This window comes from Dermacentor andersoni, chromosome 6 (genome assembly GCF_023375885.2).
Source record: "Dermacentor andersoni chromosome 6, qqDerAnde1_hic_scaffold, whole genome shotgun sequence".
Classification (NCBI taxonomy): Eukaryota; Metazoa; Arthropoda; class Arachnida; order Ixodida; family Ixodidae; genus Dermacentor; species Dermacentor andersoni.
The window spans coordinates 87,516,901-87,534,550 of NC_092819.1; the positions used below are offsets into that span (position 1 = coordinate 87,516,901).

The window sequence follows — 17,650 nt, forward strand, 5'->3', positions numbered from 1 at the left end:
GAATGGGACATCTGTTCGGCGCGATTTTGTAGCTGTGGCTTTATTAGGTGGAGCTTATTATCCGTTTCCGCGTCCCACATGCGTTGCCAGTGGTCCCGCAGCCTCCTTCGCAAGAAAGGCGTCAGATCTGTGACAGGCACCTCAGCGGTAGGGTTACCGGCTTGCGATGCGATAGACGTGGCCATCTCGTCCGCCAGAACGTTGCCCTCGATGCTCCTATGGCCAGGCACTCAGCATATACTGATATGCTGGTTAGATATGTACGCTTTACACAAGACGGTGTAGAGTTCATTAAGTGCTGGATTTTTGTGTCTATAGAGTGACATCGAGGCCTTCACGACGCTTAGGGAGTCTGTATATATCGCTGATTTTTGAAGTTTTGATTTTCTTATATGATTTACAGAAGACAGTACTGCGTAGGCCTCGGCCGTGAATGTACTTGTTTCCGGATGCAGTGCACCAGATTCCGAGAATGATGGGCCGAAGGCAGCATAAGACACCCCGGAATTTGACTTCGAAGCGTCTGTGTAGAACTCTGCGTAGGAGTGCTTGTGCTAGAGTTCTAGAAAATGCATTCGGATTTCTATCTCTGGTGCGTGCTTGGTTACTTCTAAAAAGGATATGTCACATTCTATCAGCTGCCACTCCCAAGGTGGTAACAGCTTCGTTGGATGCATTAGGCGAAGCTCGAGGAGTGGGACACGCATTTCATCACTAAGCTCCCTCACACGAAGCGAGAAAGGCTGTCTTACAGAGGGACGGTTATGGAAAAGTGTAGTATATGTCATATCGTTAACAGTGTTAAAACATGGATGTTGATGATTGGAATGCATTTTCAGGAAATATGCAAGGCTGATGTAAGTTCTCTGTAGATGGATGAACCATTCATTTGATTTCGCGCATAAGCTTTCAATCGGGCTTGTTCTCAAAGCGCCAGTGGCTAAGCGGATACCTACATGGTGGACAGGATCTAGGATCTTTAGGGCGAGTTATATACGACGGCACCATAGTCCAATCGTGATCGAATTAGGCTCTTATAAACATTCATCAGACACTTCCTGTCGCTACCCCATGTTGAGTGGAATAGAATTTGAAATAATTTCATTGTCCTTAGACATATTTCTTGAAGATATTTAATGTGCTGTATAAAAGTAAGCTTGGAGTCTAGTATAATACCTAGAAATTTGTGTTCTTTGTTGATAGGTATTTGATGTCCACACATTTGAACACAAGGACCTGGAACCAGGTCTCTCTTTCTAGTAAAAAGAACACAAGAGCTTTTGTGGGGGTTGATTTTAAATCCGTTTTCGTCTGCCCACTTGGAAACCTTGTTCAAGCCCTGCTGTACCTGTCTCTCGCATACTGTGAGGTTGCAGGATTTGAAGCCTATTTGTATATCGTCTACGTATACGGAATAAAAAATGGCCGGTGGCAGTGAAGCACGTAGTGTGTTCATCTTAACGATGAAGAGAGTACAGCTGAGCACGCCTCCGTGGGGTACACCAGTTTCCTGCGTAAAAGGACGTGACAGTGCATTACCGGCTTTTACTCGGAAGGTACGTTTGACAAATAGCTTTCAATTGTGTTCGGCATATTTCCACGGATGCCCATTCCCGACAAGTCTCGCAAGATACCGTAACGCCATGATGTGTCATACGCCTTCTCCCTGTCGAGGAATATTGATAGGAAAAACTGTTTATGAACAAACGCATCGCCGATATTTCCTTCAAGGCGCACAATATGATCGGTTGTCGATCGCCCTTCTCTGAAGCCACACTGATTGGGATCGAGCATATTGGCGAGTTCAAGGAAATGTATGGGTCTGCGATTAACCATTTTTTCGAAAAGCTTACAGAGACAATTTGTAAGAGCTCTCGGATGGTAACTTGCCGCCAAGGAAGGGTCTTTACCCTGCTTAAGAACAGGGACCACAATCGCTTCTTTCTATGTGGATGGGAGGTATCCCGCAACCCGGATAGTGTTGAAAAGTGTGAGAAGTGTAAGTTGTGTGTCAGTATGTAAGTTTCTGATCATGTCATACATGACTCGGTCAGGTCCCGGTGCAGTGCTTTTGCGTGTGTTCAATGCAGCTCTCAACACGGCAATACTGAAAGGCTGGTTATACGGTTCATTCTGTCTGGATTTTCGTAAGATTGGCTTAGGTTCTTCTATTACTTTAAGTTTAAAAAAGGATTGGGAATAGTGGATTGAGCTCGACACGCCCTCAAAGGGCTCCCCAAGTGAGTCTGCCTGAACTTGCAGGGTATCGCCTTCTGTGTTTACCAAAGGGAGTGAATATGTTTGCCGCCCTCTTATTCTATTAACCCTGTTCCATACTTTGGCCTCATCTGTATACGAGTTGATGCCCGATAAAAACTTTTGCCAACTCTCTCTTCTGGCCTGTCGGCACGTTCTCCTGCCTTGGGACTTTGCTTTCTTAAAGTTAACAAGATTCTCCGCAGTGGGAGAGGCGCGTAGCAAACCCCACGCTTTGTTCTGTTTCTTTCGAGCGATCCTACATTCGTCGTTCCGCCACGGGACACGCCGTTTACACGCCAAGCCATTTACTTCCTATATGCATTTAGATGCGGCATCTACTATGTAGGCTGTAAAATACTCCACAGCAGCATCAATTTCTAACGAAGACATGTCAGCCCATTAGATACTAGTGAGAGCTCGGAATTTCTCCCAGTCAGCTGTATCAATCTTCCACCTAGGAGCCTGTGGTGGATATTCGTTTTCTTTAAGTGTTCTTAGCAGTATGGGAAAGTGGTCACTTCCGTAAGGATTGTTGATAACTTCCCATTCGAGTTCAGGCTGTATACACGGGGAAACTAGGCTGAGGTTAATTGAAGAAAATGTTCTGTTTGCGAGAGAATAATATGTGGGTGCCTTCTTATTCAGCAGACACGCACCAGAAGATAAAAGGAACTGTTCAACAAGACGACCTTGCGCATCTATACGAGAGTCGCCCCACAGGCAGTTGTGCGCATTGAAATCCCCAAGGACAGCGTAAGGTTCTGTCAATACATCTATCAAGGACTGAAATTCATGTTTAGTTAATTTGTAATGTGGGGGTATGTAGAGCGAGCAGACAGTGATAAGGTTGTTTAGGAGAACAGCACTAACCGCCACTGCTTCAAGGGGCGTTTGTAGCTGCAAACGTTGACACGTTATGCATCGCGATCTCTGCGAAACGTAACTTACTGTAGGAGGAAATTTGTGTTTCGATTTTAAGTATGTTTCCTGTAGACACAGCACTGTTGGATTGTGTTTGTGGATGAGTTCCTGCACATCATCAAGGTTTCTAAGAACACCTCTGACGTTCCATTGAATTATCTGTGTATCCGTATTTGAAGTAAATAGGTGCTGTGTGTACGGAAACAGAAGTATTAATTAGAGATTTCAGAGATTAGGTTACAGAGATCTTTCGAGGCCCTGTAATCGGGGTTTTTCCCTTTCTGAAGCGTTCGAGGGAGCCTCGCCACTCCTTAGGCGCTTGGCGCCCTTTGAGGATAGGTGTAGTGTCCATTGCCTCTTGTGAGGCGCCGGACACGTGCTCTTGCGAGCGAGAAGTTACCAGGGAGAGTCCCGCCTTGGAGGGCAAGACCCCTGCACCCACCAGCCCGGAGGTCGATGGGGCTCCCTGGGGGATTTGGCTGTGCCGGCCGTTGCCAGCGCTGGAAGGGACCTGGGAGGTTGAGGCAGCGTCGGCTGCGCCCACCTTCGGGGTCGATGGTCCCTTCTCCTCGGTTGACGGAGCAGCGCAAGCTGCAACAGCCGCGGGGGCACATGGCGTAACTGCAGACTCACTGCTTGTGGGTCGGACAGCCGCCGGAGGCCGTTGTGACGCTGCCCCCTGACGCGCCACTTCGGCAAAGCTTTTCTTTGGCAGGTATGCTACCCGCCTGCGTGCCTCTTTGAACGATATATTCTCTTTTACTTTGATCATTACAATTTCTTTTTCCTTGTTCCAGGAGGGGCACGACCGCGAGTAAGCGGCGTGCTCCCCATCACAGTTTACACAGTGGAGAGCGTTCTCACAAGTTTCAGTGGTGTCTTGATGGGCACTGCATTTCGCATATGTTTGACGGCCCCGACAGCTCTGCGAACTGTGGCCGAAACGCTGGCATTTGAAACATCGAAGCGGATTTGGCACGTGCGGCCTAACACGGAGCTTGATGTACCCGGCCTCAATTGACTCGGGCAGGACATTTGAACCAAAGGTGATTATTAAGTGCTTCGTCTGAATCACTTTACCATCTCTCCTCATCTTAATTCTTCTGACATTGATCACATTTTGTTCGCTGAAGCCCTCCAGGAGTTCCGCTTCAGTCAGCTCAAGCAAATCATCATCCAACACAACACCGCGGGTGGTGTTCCTTGTACGGTGCTGGTTACTGTTATGTGGTTCTCCTTAAATGACACTAGTTTCGGTAGTTTTTCATATTGTTTTAAATCACGGAGCTCAAAGAGGAGGTCACCGCTTGCCATCCTCGACACCTTGTAACCTGGACCAATAACATCAGTCAACGACTTTGAGACAAGGAATGGTGAAATGGTTCGCACTGCTCTGTTTGGCTTTTCAGAATGAATAACGTGGAAGCGGGGAAAATTCTGGATTTTGTGTCCGAAAAACTTGAAGACATCTTCGGTGCGCCCTCGTTTCTGAGGGCGATCAACAAGGGAGGGGAAAAGTTTCCATGAAAAAATGTATACATTCGGCAACAGCGCCGACCGCCCACCACGGAGCCCAACGAGGGGACGCGGCAGGGCTTGCATACAAGTCTGCACGACGCCAGTCGTACGCCGTCACCATAACCGAATACGGTGTACCCAAGGTTGGATAGCCACACAGGGTTAACCCTTGCCGCCAGGAGAAAGGAATAGAAGAAAGAAGGAGACAGGAAAGGTCAAAAAGTGAGAGATAAAGACGAATATTCGAGGAGGGAGAGACAGGAAAAGGCGACTGCCGATGTCCTCCACGTGGGTCAGTCTGGAGGTGCCGTCTATGTGAAGCCGAGGCCGAAGAGGTGTGTTGCCTCCGCCGGGGGGCCTTAACGGTCCAAACACCCAGCATCGGCTCAACCCCCAGGATCGCCCTTTCCCCAGACACAGCTAAGCCGCGCATGGCTACATGCGGGAGGGTCCAACCCTCACGGGCTCGGGTACGTGGTGTCGCAACACACCAAACGCCTGCTCACGCAGACGCCCCTGCGGGGAATAGTACCATGGAAGACGAGGTTGTTTTCATAGCAAAGGAGTTGCTCTAGAAACAGTGTTCGCTCTGAACGGCTTCTGATGTTGCAGCTTGTTTCCCTCTCTCTCTTTCTGCTACAGAAATCATCTGGACACTGGAAGTGTTTTTTAGCCATAGCCATCACTATCTTATTTGTTCATTATTCAAGCGCCAAAATTGGTTTGGAAAGGTTTTAAAGTTTTGACTGAATTAGTCCTCATAATTTTGGCGCCGCGCGTTAAGGACAGTCTTCAGGAGAAGTATAAAGAAATTTCACGTCTTAAAAAAATTTTACAGCAAAACCCTTCTCACGATGACATGTCGACGGTAACGCGTTTAGCCTTGAATCGATATAACGACACAACGTATTGCCAGCATAGGACCGGTTTATTTATCAGGCGTTTACTGTAAGGGGACTTCTTTTTCGCGATTCCTAAAGAGCACTCAGCGCCATGTAGCGACGCCGCGGCGAAGACTACGCGTGACCTTCGAAATGCATGGCGCGCTGGTGCGTGCGCATGCTCAGAAACGCGTCATGTGCCAATCGGGCTCCTCTCTCGCTCTTCTTTCTGGACGCGCTGCGCCGTCTGGTGCCACTGCCGACAAGTCCGAGCGTGACCTCCGCGACGTGAAGCGTGGCGCGCCGGTGCCTGTGAAACCTGAGAATTGCATCCTCGCTGGTAGCGCACTCAGTGGCATATACTCAGTGACCCAAGTTGACGAAAGGTTCGTTAAAGACCTGCACATACCCAGTGCATTTATGGCCCAGCTCGCTAAAACGTTGGCATGAAAGGCGTTCGTAGAATAGCTACACGTACCCGCTACACTTGTAGCGCAGCCTGCTAATGGGTCGTGTTGCTGTCCTTGAGAAACCCTTGTGACGTGCGTTCGATTCCGCTTCCAGTATGCCACCGAAAAACGAGGATGCGTTAGGCCTAGAAGTTTTCTTAGACGGCAACCATTGTAGAAAGTAAACCCATATTTGACAAAAGTTCAACAGTTTACTGCCAGAACTGGCAGCTTATTTTTTAAGTATCCAAGTTAATTGACACAAGTACATATTAACACGTTATCGATGAGGCTTAGCGATTTCAACAGACTCTGCTCGTGGATACAGAGAGCCAGCTTTTTGTGGACCATTTGCACAGAGGCTGATCCTCGCATGCACAGATCTCTCATCACAAGCAGATGGAATCACGAGTGATTCAAACTCGTTGCGCACACTCGCATAAAAACGCCTATGCACTGGAAATCACGCTCACTTGGGCTCACTTTCACTTACACTGGCTCAGACTCACGACATGAAGACTGACCTTAACTCACCTAGGCTAAGGCTAGCGCCAACTCGAACGTTTTATTGTGATAGCAATTATATGGACACTCCAAGCGAACTTTTTCTGTCAGCATCGCCGTGAGATTCCACATACATTTAGGTATATCTATGCTATATGCCACGCATTGCTATATTACATGCAGTATATGCGGGTTGCATTGCCACACCAGTCTATCCCTGAGGTTGCTCGTACCAGGTTTTACATTCTTGACAGCATTATTCTTATGAATTTCGAGAATGGCACCCTACAAGCAAATGTCATGACACAAAACACCGACAGATCACGTCTTTCATCTTAAATATTCTCAAACTTTAATATTCAAAGTGCGAAACAATAACTTTTTAACAATTTTAACAAATTTAACAACAATAACTAACAATTTAATTGGCGGGACTGTGATCCGGGTCCGGCCCACCAGAGAGGTTATAAACGTACCCGATACGGAAAAGGTGGCGAATTTGCTACGAAAGACGTTAGCTTTTATTAATCAACATAAGTGAAATTGCCCAATGGCATGATACAAACAGAGGACCCCCAGTACAACATGTCGTTTTTATTTAGCTTACGATTATTTCAACGCATACTGCCACTGTAGTTCGGAGTCTTACAATTCGTGTTATATGCTAACGTGTTGCTATCGCATTCACTGCTTCGCCCGTATGGCGAAACTGATTTTTTGACTAACTACGAATTACACCCACTTGAACTCAGCTGGTATTATACTTAGGCTCAAGCTCGTCCTTGACTGAAGCAATGCATTAGTGATTCTGAGCTACCTGTTGTCTCGACAGTATATCTCTCTTCCATCGACAATGTAGTTGATCTCGTTTCATATGTCCAGCACGAAAGGTCCCGTAAACGTTTATCTGCAGCTTTATTCTTAGATGTGAAAGGGGCATACGATAACGTATTGCATGAGGCTATTCTCGACGCTCTTGTGACGGTTGGCCTAGGTGGCCGAGTATTTTTATGGATTGCAAGTTACCTATCTGCAAGATCATTCTATGTATTAACTGACGATGGCCCAACTACGCGACGCTATACCAGCAAGGGCGTTCCTCAAGGCGGTGCTCTCAGCCCGACGCTATTCAACCTCGCTCTTATTGGGCTTGCTGAACACTTGCCAACTACCACCAAAATTTCAGTATACGCAGACGACATCTGTCTCTGGACTTCGGCAGTCACACGTCCTCAGATACGTGCACGGCTTCAGAGAGCGGCTACTTTGACAGCGAGCTACTTGTGTGAACAAGGTCTCAGCATATCGCCAGAAAAATGCGCCCTAGTGGCGTTTACTCGCAAACCAATGACGCCTTATGTCATCTCAATCAACGGGCGGACCATTTCCTATGTCAGAACCTACAGATTTCTAGGCGTAATTATCGACCGAGACCTCTGTTGGAGCCCGCACGTGGCTTACATGAAACGACGCCTAACAGAAACCTCCCAGTTGTTTAAATACCTGACAGGAAAGACGTGGGGGATGTCAGTAGACGCAATGCTGAGACTCTACAGAGCTCTCTTTCTCGGTTTTTTAAGATACAGTCTACCTGTACTGAACAACACCTGCAAGACAAATATTCGTGTTCTGCAAGCAGCGCAAGCTCAAGCACTCAGAGTTTGTCTTGGTTTGCCGAGATGCACGTCAACTGAGGCAACTATTGCGATTGCTCGGGACCATCCGATGCAGACTCACATCACGGTGGAAACCCTGAGAACGCATATCAGACATTTGGCACGGGCCCCCTATCACCACCTTGCAACACTACCTTCAGACAGGCACCAAGCATCATTCTCAAAAACTATTGTCAAGTACAACGACAAACTTCCCTCGGGCTTCACCGCTGCATCTAAACCATCGATGCCCCCTTGGTGCCTTGTCAGCCCCACAGTCCATCTCAACGTGCCAGGAATCGGGAAAAAGTCTGAGCTGTCGTCGCCTGTGCTGAAACAACTGTCTCTGCTTCTTCTGCACGAGAGGTACGCAGACAGTGCACATATTTATACTGACGGTTCCACAAACATCCAGTGTTCGTCCGGTGCTGCAGTCGTCCCAGAAAGAGGTATTACCATCAGCTTTAGGACTGACCACCCAACGACATCTACATCTGCGGAACTAGCTGCTCTTCGAGCTGCACTTTGTTTTGTCAATCGGGAACCACCTCGACAATGGTCAATTTTCAGCGACTCAAAGGCAGCCCTACAATCTGTACTATCAGCTCTGCGTCGCGGGCCATCTGAACAGCTCGTATTCGATATTAGATGCCTACTTCATACATCACATGAGAAAGGACATCACGTGACGTTTCAGTGGCTGCCAAGTCACTGCGGCGTCATCGGAAATGAAGACGCCGATAAAGCCGCTCGGACAGCTCTTGAAGACACACAGGTAGAGGCCATACCACTTTCACGTTCCGACGCAGCCAGCAGACTTCAAGTGCTTGCACAGGAGATCACGCTCTCTCTATGGTGCACACCAAGCAGCCAGACCAACCGCAGCGATCATCAACACGACCTGCCCTCCTTGATGCATCTCTGTATGCCAACCGGACTCCGCCGAAGTGAGGCCACCCTGCTTTATCGCTTATGGCTAGGGGTGGCCTTCACGAAATCTTACTCGTTTCGCATTGGAATGGCCGACAATGCTCTCTGCAATGCCTGTCTTTGCGAGGAGACGCTGGAACACATTCTGTGCGACTGTCCTGAATATAATGTTCAGAGACAGTCCATGGCGTCCGTTCTAGCGCACCTTGACAGTAGACCATTGTCAGTTGCAACCATTTTCACATATCGCCGACTGAAGACATCGCAGCTGAAGGCGACGAAGGGACTACTTCGGTTTATGAAGGATACGGGCTTGGACAAGCGACTGTGACAGTGATGTCACGTACCACACAAGAGTGACAGACTGTAACCAACGATGTGTGTGCCGTGTTCTGTGCCCTCTATCTCTTCTCCCCATCTTTCATCCCCCCATCCCCCTCCCATGTGTAGGGTAGCAAACCGGTTAGGCAAAACTGGTTAACCTCCCTGCCTTCCTTCTCCACTTTTTCCTTCCTTCTCTGATGTGCCTTAACTGCACACACATCACCTGGGATCACACTTGTAGCTTGTGGCAAAGATTTAACAGTACGTGTTTTATCGTCCTTTAAAAAGAAAGCCACAGGCCTGCGCGGCACATGCAGCACAGTCCCAGCGTAAGCTGGAGGAGCGCCTCCTTAGGAGCTTCATTTTCGGCAGCAGATACTGGAGGTTTCGTACCTTGCGACGAGACGCCATAACGTTTACCGAAGAGTAACCGCAAATATTGAGACTACACGGCCCACATGTCAGATCCCTTGACCCAGTACGATGCGATGTCCTTTATTATTATTATTATTATTATTATTATTATTATTTATTTATTTATTTATTTATTTATTTATTTATTTATTTATTTGCATCCCCTCTGAAACGAGGCGGTGGCAAATAGTCACCTAGCCTGCTTGAGTTGACCAGGACCAGCTAGCTGCAACATGTAACTGCTGCCTGTCGGGGCACATGAGGGAAGACAACGCAACTGCGATGCAAAATTGGCACGTGTCGACACTACGCGGCGCGCATGTCAAGTTGCGATCACCCGCAAAGTCAAAAAGGCTGAAATAATCTCATGGGTGCCGCCAATAGAAAAGAAACCTGTGATGAGCAACTACTAAAGAAGAATGAAAGAAATCAGAAACGTAACAATTTATGACAATTCATAGGGAAGCTCATTATTTGTCGAAGCGATATCCTCAGAACACGCACTTATAAAGCGAGATACAACAAGGAAGAAGAAAAAGCATGTGCTTGACGTGGTAAAGCTAAGGAAACGACGGAGCACATTTTATTAGAATGTGAATATATGGGCCCAGCGCCGGTTTAGGCACCTCTGATCTCTTAGATGCACGTGGGTTCAGCGAGTGCAGGAGGAAAGTAAAAATATCCGTAATAGAGTTTATTAAGAGGCGACCGGAAGATTGGTGGAAGAAAAGTAGGCAAACGACAAACAAAGGAGGCGCACAAGAACAAAGTTTCCAGTAAGGGTTCGGAAAGTTTGGTGATTAGTATTCTTCTTGACGTTTTTCATTTCCTTTTCTTCTTTCCTTTTTCTTTAACATAGGTGGCACATTAGGCAATATGATAGCTTGGTGCCGCAACCTACCGCCCTGTTCCAAGTGGGACGCTCATAGCATCCATCCGTCCATCCGACTTGCGGCACGATCTGATGATGATAATGATGATGATGATGATGATTTATTGGCATTACTTTTGAAATGGAGCGGTGACAAACAGTCATATAGCCTGTTTGATTTATTCAGGTTTATATATGTTTTCATTCAAGTATTTTTGTATACATCTTAAGCTATGCAACAGTCGGTCGGGGATGCCGAGGGGGCCACTTCTAATGATATATAATATGTATGTGTGGCCTATTTTATATTTTGGATGCATACTACTTTGTGGTGCTTCAGCTTATAAATTGCGCCCCCTTCTTCTGCTTAAACAGGAAGCCCTGCGATTGTGCTGCGGATTACAGAAATTTGTTGCTAATAGCGCAATGCATAAAGAAGTCGGGTTTCCGTAATACTTGTCCTTTGCTGACTTTGAAACATCCTTCAATATGTACGAATCTAGTAGAAGATTGGAACACGTATACATTTTCCAGCCGGCTTTATTCTTTGGTGTGCACTGGCCTCGGTTTCGTATACTCACAGGTGGCCTTTGTGCGAACACTGATTAATCTCTTAAATGTACGTCTTTGGGAGGTGCCACCTATTTGTGATGTGCGAGAGAGTCTACTAATCATCTATGATGACATCTACCGTAACAACGCAAGACTCGTCTTTCATTGCATAACAAATGGGCTATTACACGAGCATTTATTGAGTTTAGCTAGAAATACGCTGATTGCGACAGACGCCTTACAGTGTGGAGAGAAATCTGGACTTGTTATTGTCACTCCTGCTATAGTCTAGTCATTCTAAATCAGGATTCCGGACTACTTATCATTTTGCGTAGCCTTACAAAAAGTAAGTTCATCAATAGCGACGGTAGTCATAATAAGGATCCTTTGCCTTTTTGTTTATCGCTCAGAACAAATAGTGGAAGTAAGCTTTTACGTACATTTCATTTTCTGATCCCTGCGCACATTAATTTATTAATGTCACTTTGAGTGCCTGGACATAAGGGATTATTCATGAACGAAATGGCTGACGGACTCCAAAGAGCTACCCTCAGTGCCCTTGCACTATCATTACTCCCTACATAAACTTACCTAACTACGGCTAGATTCGGGAGATATGCAGTTGCTGAAGACTTTTGGAACCCAGCTATAGCTAATTTTTCAGAATATTGACACTTCCTATTTCTTTGGCACAAAAGTTTCTTTCACACCAGGAACACTGAAGTAATTTTTACGCAGTTGCGTTGTCAAACACCAGCATTAAACTTTTATCAAAACAGGTCCTGTCTGGCGCCGAATCTGTGAAGAAAATGAGTCCATAGATCATTTATTTATTCTGCCGCCGTTCTTCTTCTTTAAGAAAAGATGTTTTACAATCAACGCTCACAGAACTTGATATAAACTTTTCCGTTCTGAAGATTCTTTCTCTAGGAGCCTCCTGCCAGGAAATACCAGGGGGATGTTTGCTGAGTCGTGGAGGAATTCATAAGTGGCTCAATGACATTCTCTCAAGTTCTTCAACGATTATTTTCATTCATTTCCTTGTGAAAATATTACCAAATTGAGTAGTACCAGTATGTTCCTATTACCATCCAAAATCTTGGCCAATGCCCGCGGTGGGTATGTGCAAACATAGAAGGAAATTCAATCCAATCCGAATCTCGGGGGCAGCGACCATTTCGCTGACTGCATGCGAGATGGCACCACAATACTGCATAGGCCAAGGTTCCTCGTCGATGTCCTCCTCGCCCGCTGCTCCGTACAGCGTGGCGACAACCTTGTCCTCCGCTACGGCGTCTGCCATTTCCACACCCGCTGTGAGGAATGCGTTCCCGGCTGCGTTTTTACTTTGACTAGTAGGTACAGCGGGGTGTGGCGTTTCTCACGGCGCTCGATGTTTCTGCGCAGGCGCGAGTAAGAGCGGGTGTGAGAGAGAAAATCTGGGGGTCTTTGCTCCTTGAATATGTAAGTCTGCCTAGGCACTACGGAGGAGCTTTCTTAACGCGTGCTGTATGCGTTTGTCCCCTAGGCATGCCGGCATTGCGGAGTGCGGTGCCTTTTGTTTACGCTCCGCCGCTGGCGATGAATCATTTGGTGATCGCTGTATCTGGAGGGGCAAGGTTCTGCAGATGTTGCATACGTCGCGGGTCGCTTTCTGAGTCGCGACGATAGATTGCATTTTTATAAGCACTGCTCCAGGAGGGCACATGTAACAGGCAAACAGAGGCCTCAGGAGAGCACCTGAGGTTATATTAAAGCAGGCGGCCCATGGGTTGGGGCCGCGGAGGCCGAAGCGTGCCAGGGGGTGTTCGCGTAAAAAATTGTCTGTGCGCGATAGCGGACAGCCAATTTAATTACGTCCAGCCGCCAACTTGCGACGCTAAACCACGCCCCGGGACTTCTGCCGGCATGTCTAGGGACAAACGCATACAGCACGCGCTAAGAAACTCCTCCGTGGTACATAGGCAGAGTCGTATATTCTAGGAGCAAGAGTCCCCACATTTCCTCTCTCGCACCCACTCTTTCTTAGGTTTGAGCACCCGTACGCAAACGCCCGTCGTCTCTGAAAGTGCCACTTCCCGCTGTGCCTACTAGCAATTGTAAATACGCTGCCCGGGTCGCGGGTTTCTGAGCAATTTGTAGGTATTGCTGGGGCTTTATGTGGACAAACTACTGTGTAAAAGCGTTAATGCGTGTTGGTGTTTAAGCAGATAATCTTTCTGATGGTTTAAAATGAAACAGCACTAATAAGTAAGCTGTCGCACGCCATTACGTAATGCTGCAGTCTCATATCGTATTGAAACGCGTCACGACCGCTTGTTGGCGTCATAATTTGTGTACATTTAAACTGGAACTAGCTTGCATGACGTAATCGATGGATGAGTGTTTCCTGGCAGGCCTCTCCGCAATCGAAGTGGAAGCCGGAATCGGGAAACAGCGTCAAGCCTATGGGGATGCTCTTACCAATGTTCGGGGTTGTTCCATAATCACGCCATAAAGGTTTTGGAGGGGATTTCAAATTAACATAAGAGTAGAGAAGTCTTCCTTTGCAGCCCGAGCATGAATAGAAGGAGCGCTGTGTTGCGCTCCTCTTGCGCTGCAGGTGAGTGCAGGAAGCAAAGTGTAGCGAGGGCACGCTGAAGAAAACACGATCACTGCACTTGAATGTCAACACTTTCCTCCTTGTTCAACAGAGTGATCACCCGCAGTTTAGAGCAGAAAGGTGCTTTGAGCGGAAACCGCAGGTGCCGCATTTTTTTCAGAGAGCCAAGTTTTGTACCCGATTTCCTTAGAATGGTAGCAGGGCAACGTCCTAAGAATTAGAGATCAGGAAAAAAAAAGCGTTGCACCCTTACAAAGTGTCAGCACGCGCGTCAGAAGACCGCTATCTAATTGACCTAATATTTAGTGTAGTCCTATCTCCTCTTCCCGCCTTTATAAAGTGTGAGTTTCATTTCCAATGTTCGTTTCCTTTTAGTTTCTTAATCCTGCGATATAGGAAACGTCATAAAAAATACATTTCACCAAATTTTTATGTGACCTGCAGCTCTAGCCTAGCAGTGCTTGGCAGCGCTTTTTGTTACTACTGAAGGCTAGAACAAAAATATGACGAGCGTAATTACCGTAAAGAAACAATCGTGAAGGTTCGTTTTAAATTCTTAATGATATCAGGCTATAATTAGGCCGAAATAATATGGCAAACAGCAGCTTCATAGTTTGTTACAGTTCATATACGATCGCAGGAACGCGGCAAACTTCCGGCGGAGCCCGCCTCTTTTTCACTTCATCTAGCGCATGACAACGAACATTGCTCATCATGCTGCTGCGTCTTCCCGCACCGCACGAAAATATTAGTGGTGAAAGTTCATTCCTTGTAGCCCAGACTCATAGAGAGAAACTGCACAGGACAGAAGCGCGGAATGAATGAGCCTCCTAGATTTTCCACTTCTGGTTATCCGCGGCTGCCAGAACCAGCCAGGACAATTTTGGTCTGGCTACACTCCTGAAATTTTCTGGCTAACATACGATCGAAATAGGCAATGAGCGCTTGCCGCCATTTCTGTGGGGACTTGACGGAATGCAACGCGGGCTCTTGAGGACTTTTACCTCCCTCAGCCGACTGGCTACGGTCACCTTCGGATTGCATTACTTCTAGCGTCATCATCTATGGTTCTAACGCAGGCTTCTGCCTTGCGAGGCGGTGCGATATGAGCGACGGGGACCCACTTGAAGATTTCTTTTGTGTGTGCGTGTCTCCCCTGACGGCTTGATCTCAGACCTGAACAGCGCGCCATGCTCTCGTGCGTGCATGCTATCTCGATCGTGTTCCGCGCAAGTTGCAGTCCGAGAAGTTTTGGACGCTCTGCCCTTTGGTTCTGCACCACACACCGCGCTGCCTTTTCGATTCACCTTCCTCTGGTGGTATTGCTTTTCACATCTCTCGCGTATATGGGTGATATATCTCTTTTTTTTTTTTTTTTTTTGCAGTTAGCCGAGGCGTTGTGGCTAATACGTGTTCGCTCCCTCTCTCCGTCGTATGCTTGGGCGGTAGCTCGAAACTCATGTGTTCTAACGATAGGCCGTTGATGTTAAAGGAATGCACTGGTTGAGTAATGGCCACATGCACATTAGCTTATTGCTCTAATGATCAACCAATGTCATTTTTTATGTGAAACCTTTCACTGATCACAAACGGCGGCAATTTTCATGCCCCAACCGTATACGGCCATGAAGCTCATTAGGCACAGGGGCAAAAGATAAGCACCCTCAGCCGAAACAAACTTTCTGAATCTTGAAACTATAAACGCACACAAAGACGAGAACGAAGAGAAGGGACAGGACGAGGTGCTTCGTTCCTTCGTGCCACTCTCTTCGTTCTCGTCTTTGTGCGTTTTTATAGTTTCAAGAGGCGAGTAAACCAACTATCCCAGTTATCTATTCTGTTACAAACTTTCTGAAATCGAAGCTCATGCAAGTATCTCAGAAAAACAATTTATGCGTATAAGATGTACCCGAAATCCTACTTTTTCATGTCTTCTCAAATGTTGTCAAAACGCGAACTCACCTATGTCGTCGTTGGCCGACGTGATCGCTACGAGCAGGCATCCTCGAGTGATCGCTTACGGGGACACGGTCACTTAAGCGCAATTTGGCGCCTTGGCATCGAACGCGCTGGAGGCGGTTTATTGCTGTGAGCAAAGTGAGGCGCCCAGTGCGGGTCCTGTACCGAGCCACTCGAAGCCCTGCGACAGCTATCGTATTCCTGAATTCAGCTGTGTACTTTCAAGCCGGCAACTCACACATCGGCCTTCTACTGCGAGCGCGCACCGGCTTCGTCGGCTGTTGTCATGCTGGTAGCATGTTTACGTTTATCCCGTGGCGAGCTGTGCCGGCGTTCCATCTTGTACATATAGTTAAGATTTCGGATAAAAACTTTCAGCGGCGAGAAAGCGTTTGGCCTTTGCTTCCAACGCCTGTTGTCCTTTTCACTTTGCCAACAAGTGAAACTATGAGTCATTCAAAAAAACGTCCTCGTATGGCATTGCGTCTTTACCTCTCCGTTCTCATGCGGGCATTGTTGGCGATACCCGAAAGAGCAATGCATCAATCATAGTTGTGTTCTCGAGATTCTATCTGGAGCCAGAACTTGGCCTGGGACACGTAATCTAGGACATATTTTCTGGACTTCCTTAAAACTGTTCGTGTGCGCCCTTGCGTGTGTCGTGCTTTTCACACATTTATGATGCCAGCTGTGCCTATCAGCAGCTGGCTCCCTACGCATGTTCGATGCCAGTGCTTGTGCCTCGACGACCTCGTCATTGTGTTGAATGTACCGAGGCCACAGTTCACGATAACTAAAAGCTGCGATGGTGGCTGTAGATAAGCTCCAGCTTTAAAAGCACCCTGGTTTCTTCGAACGACCATCATTTCTTACGCAGTGAATAAAGCACGGTTTCAATGCACTATTCAGGGACGGATATTGACATTTTCCTCCACATACAACAGAATCATATTAAAAATTCGTCGATCTAACAGGTATCACATGCTTTAGAATCACGTTATCGGAGTAGAACGCGCAAAATGGCGCATGATAAGGAGAAGTCGGGCAGACCGTATTTACGGGCGCTCCTGCTCGACATCAAGTGTAAACAGAATTGCTTATCGCGGTGGGTAAACAGCTGAACTGCAGTTTTGCCACTTTTGTGCGTTCGTACGCGGAAGCCGCACAGAAGCACTCGCGGAAGTACTTCGGAAAGGAGCTTGAAACAATGGGCGCTGTGCAAGATTAGGAACTTCAACGCGTCTTCTCCTTCTCTCGTAAAAGGCATCCTGACGTGTTACGCCCCCACGGAAGTCAGGCAAGACATTCGTGGCAGGAGCTGGCCGCCTTTAAAAGAGGGAACACTTGCTACAAGCAGCATTTCAAGACGTCGTCGAACCACTCATTGACAGGTACGTATACGGTTCCAGAGCACTCTCATCACGCGCATAGATACCCCTGTAAGGAAGCATTGCATACAGCAAAATGTTTAATTGTAAAATATTTCTCGCATTGGGGCTCGGCCTGGAACAATTATCCACTTAGATATTTTATTGTGAATAATTTTTTGGCTCATTCTAGGCACATTGCATTAGGAAAATTTTTGTCTCGCATAATTTTGCGATTTTTCCAAATATAAAATAAAATAAAGTTGCTGATGTGTCCGGTATGCGGCTGAAGTGCGATTTCTCAGCACAGCAGCCCGACGCACTAACCATTAGGTCAATATCGCACTTCCTTTTTCTTATTAATTACTAGAATGAGAAAGCACCGGGAATAAGGAACACCACTTGAAAAACGTAGTAAATGATGAACAGAGGCAATGAAGCAAT

General features: G+C 47.1%; 1 protein-coding gene across 3 annotated transcripts in view; it reads left to right on the forward strand.

The window, feature by feature from the left end:
- Positions 1-17,650, forward strand: part of LOC126522531 (procathepsin L-like) — a 123,235-nt gene that overhangs the window by 90,596 nt on the left and 14,989 nt on the right. For 2 of the 3 annotated variants that reach the window (XM_072288799.1, XM_072288800.1), the window contains one exon: positions 17,103-17,230. In XM_072288799.1, coding sequence (XP_072144900.1) covers positions 17,103-17,230 — 128 coding nt within the window. Of the gene's footprint in view, positions 1-17,015; positions 17,231-17,650 lie in introns of those variants that run through there. The other variant, XM_050171295.3, reaches the window with a different exon arrangement.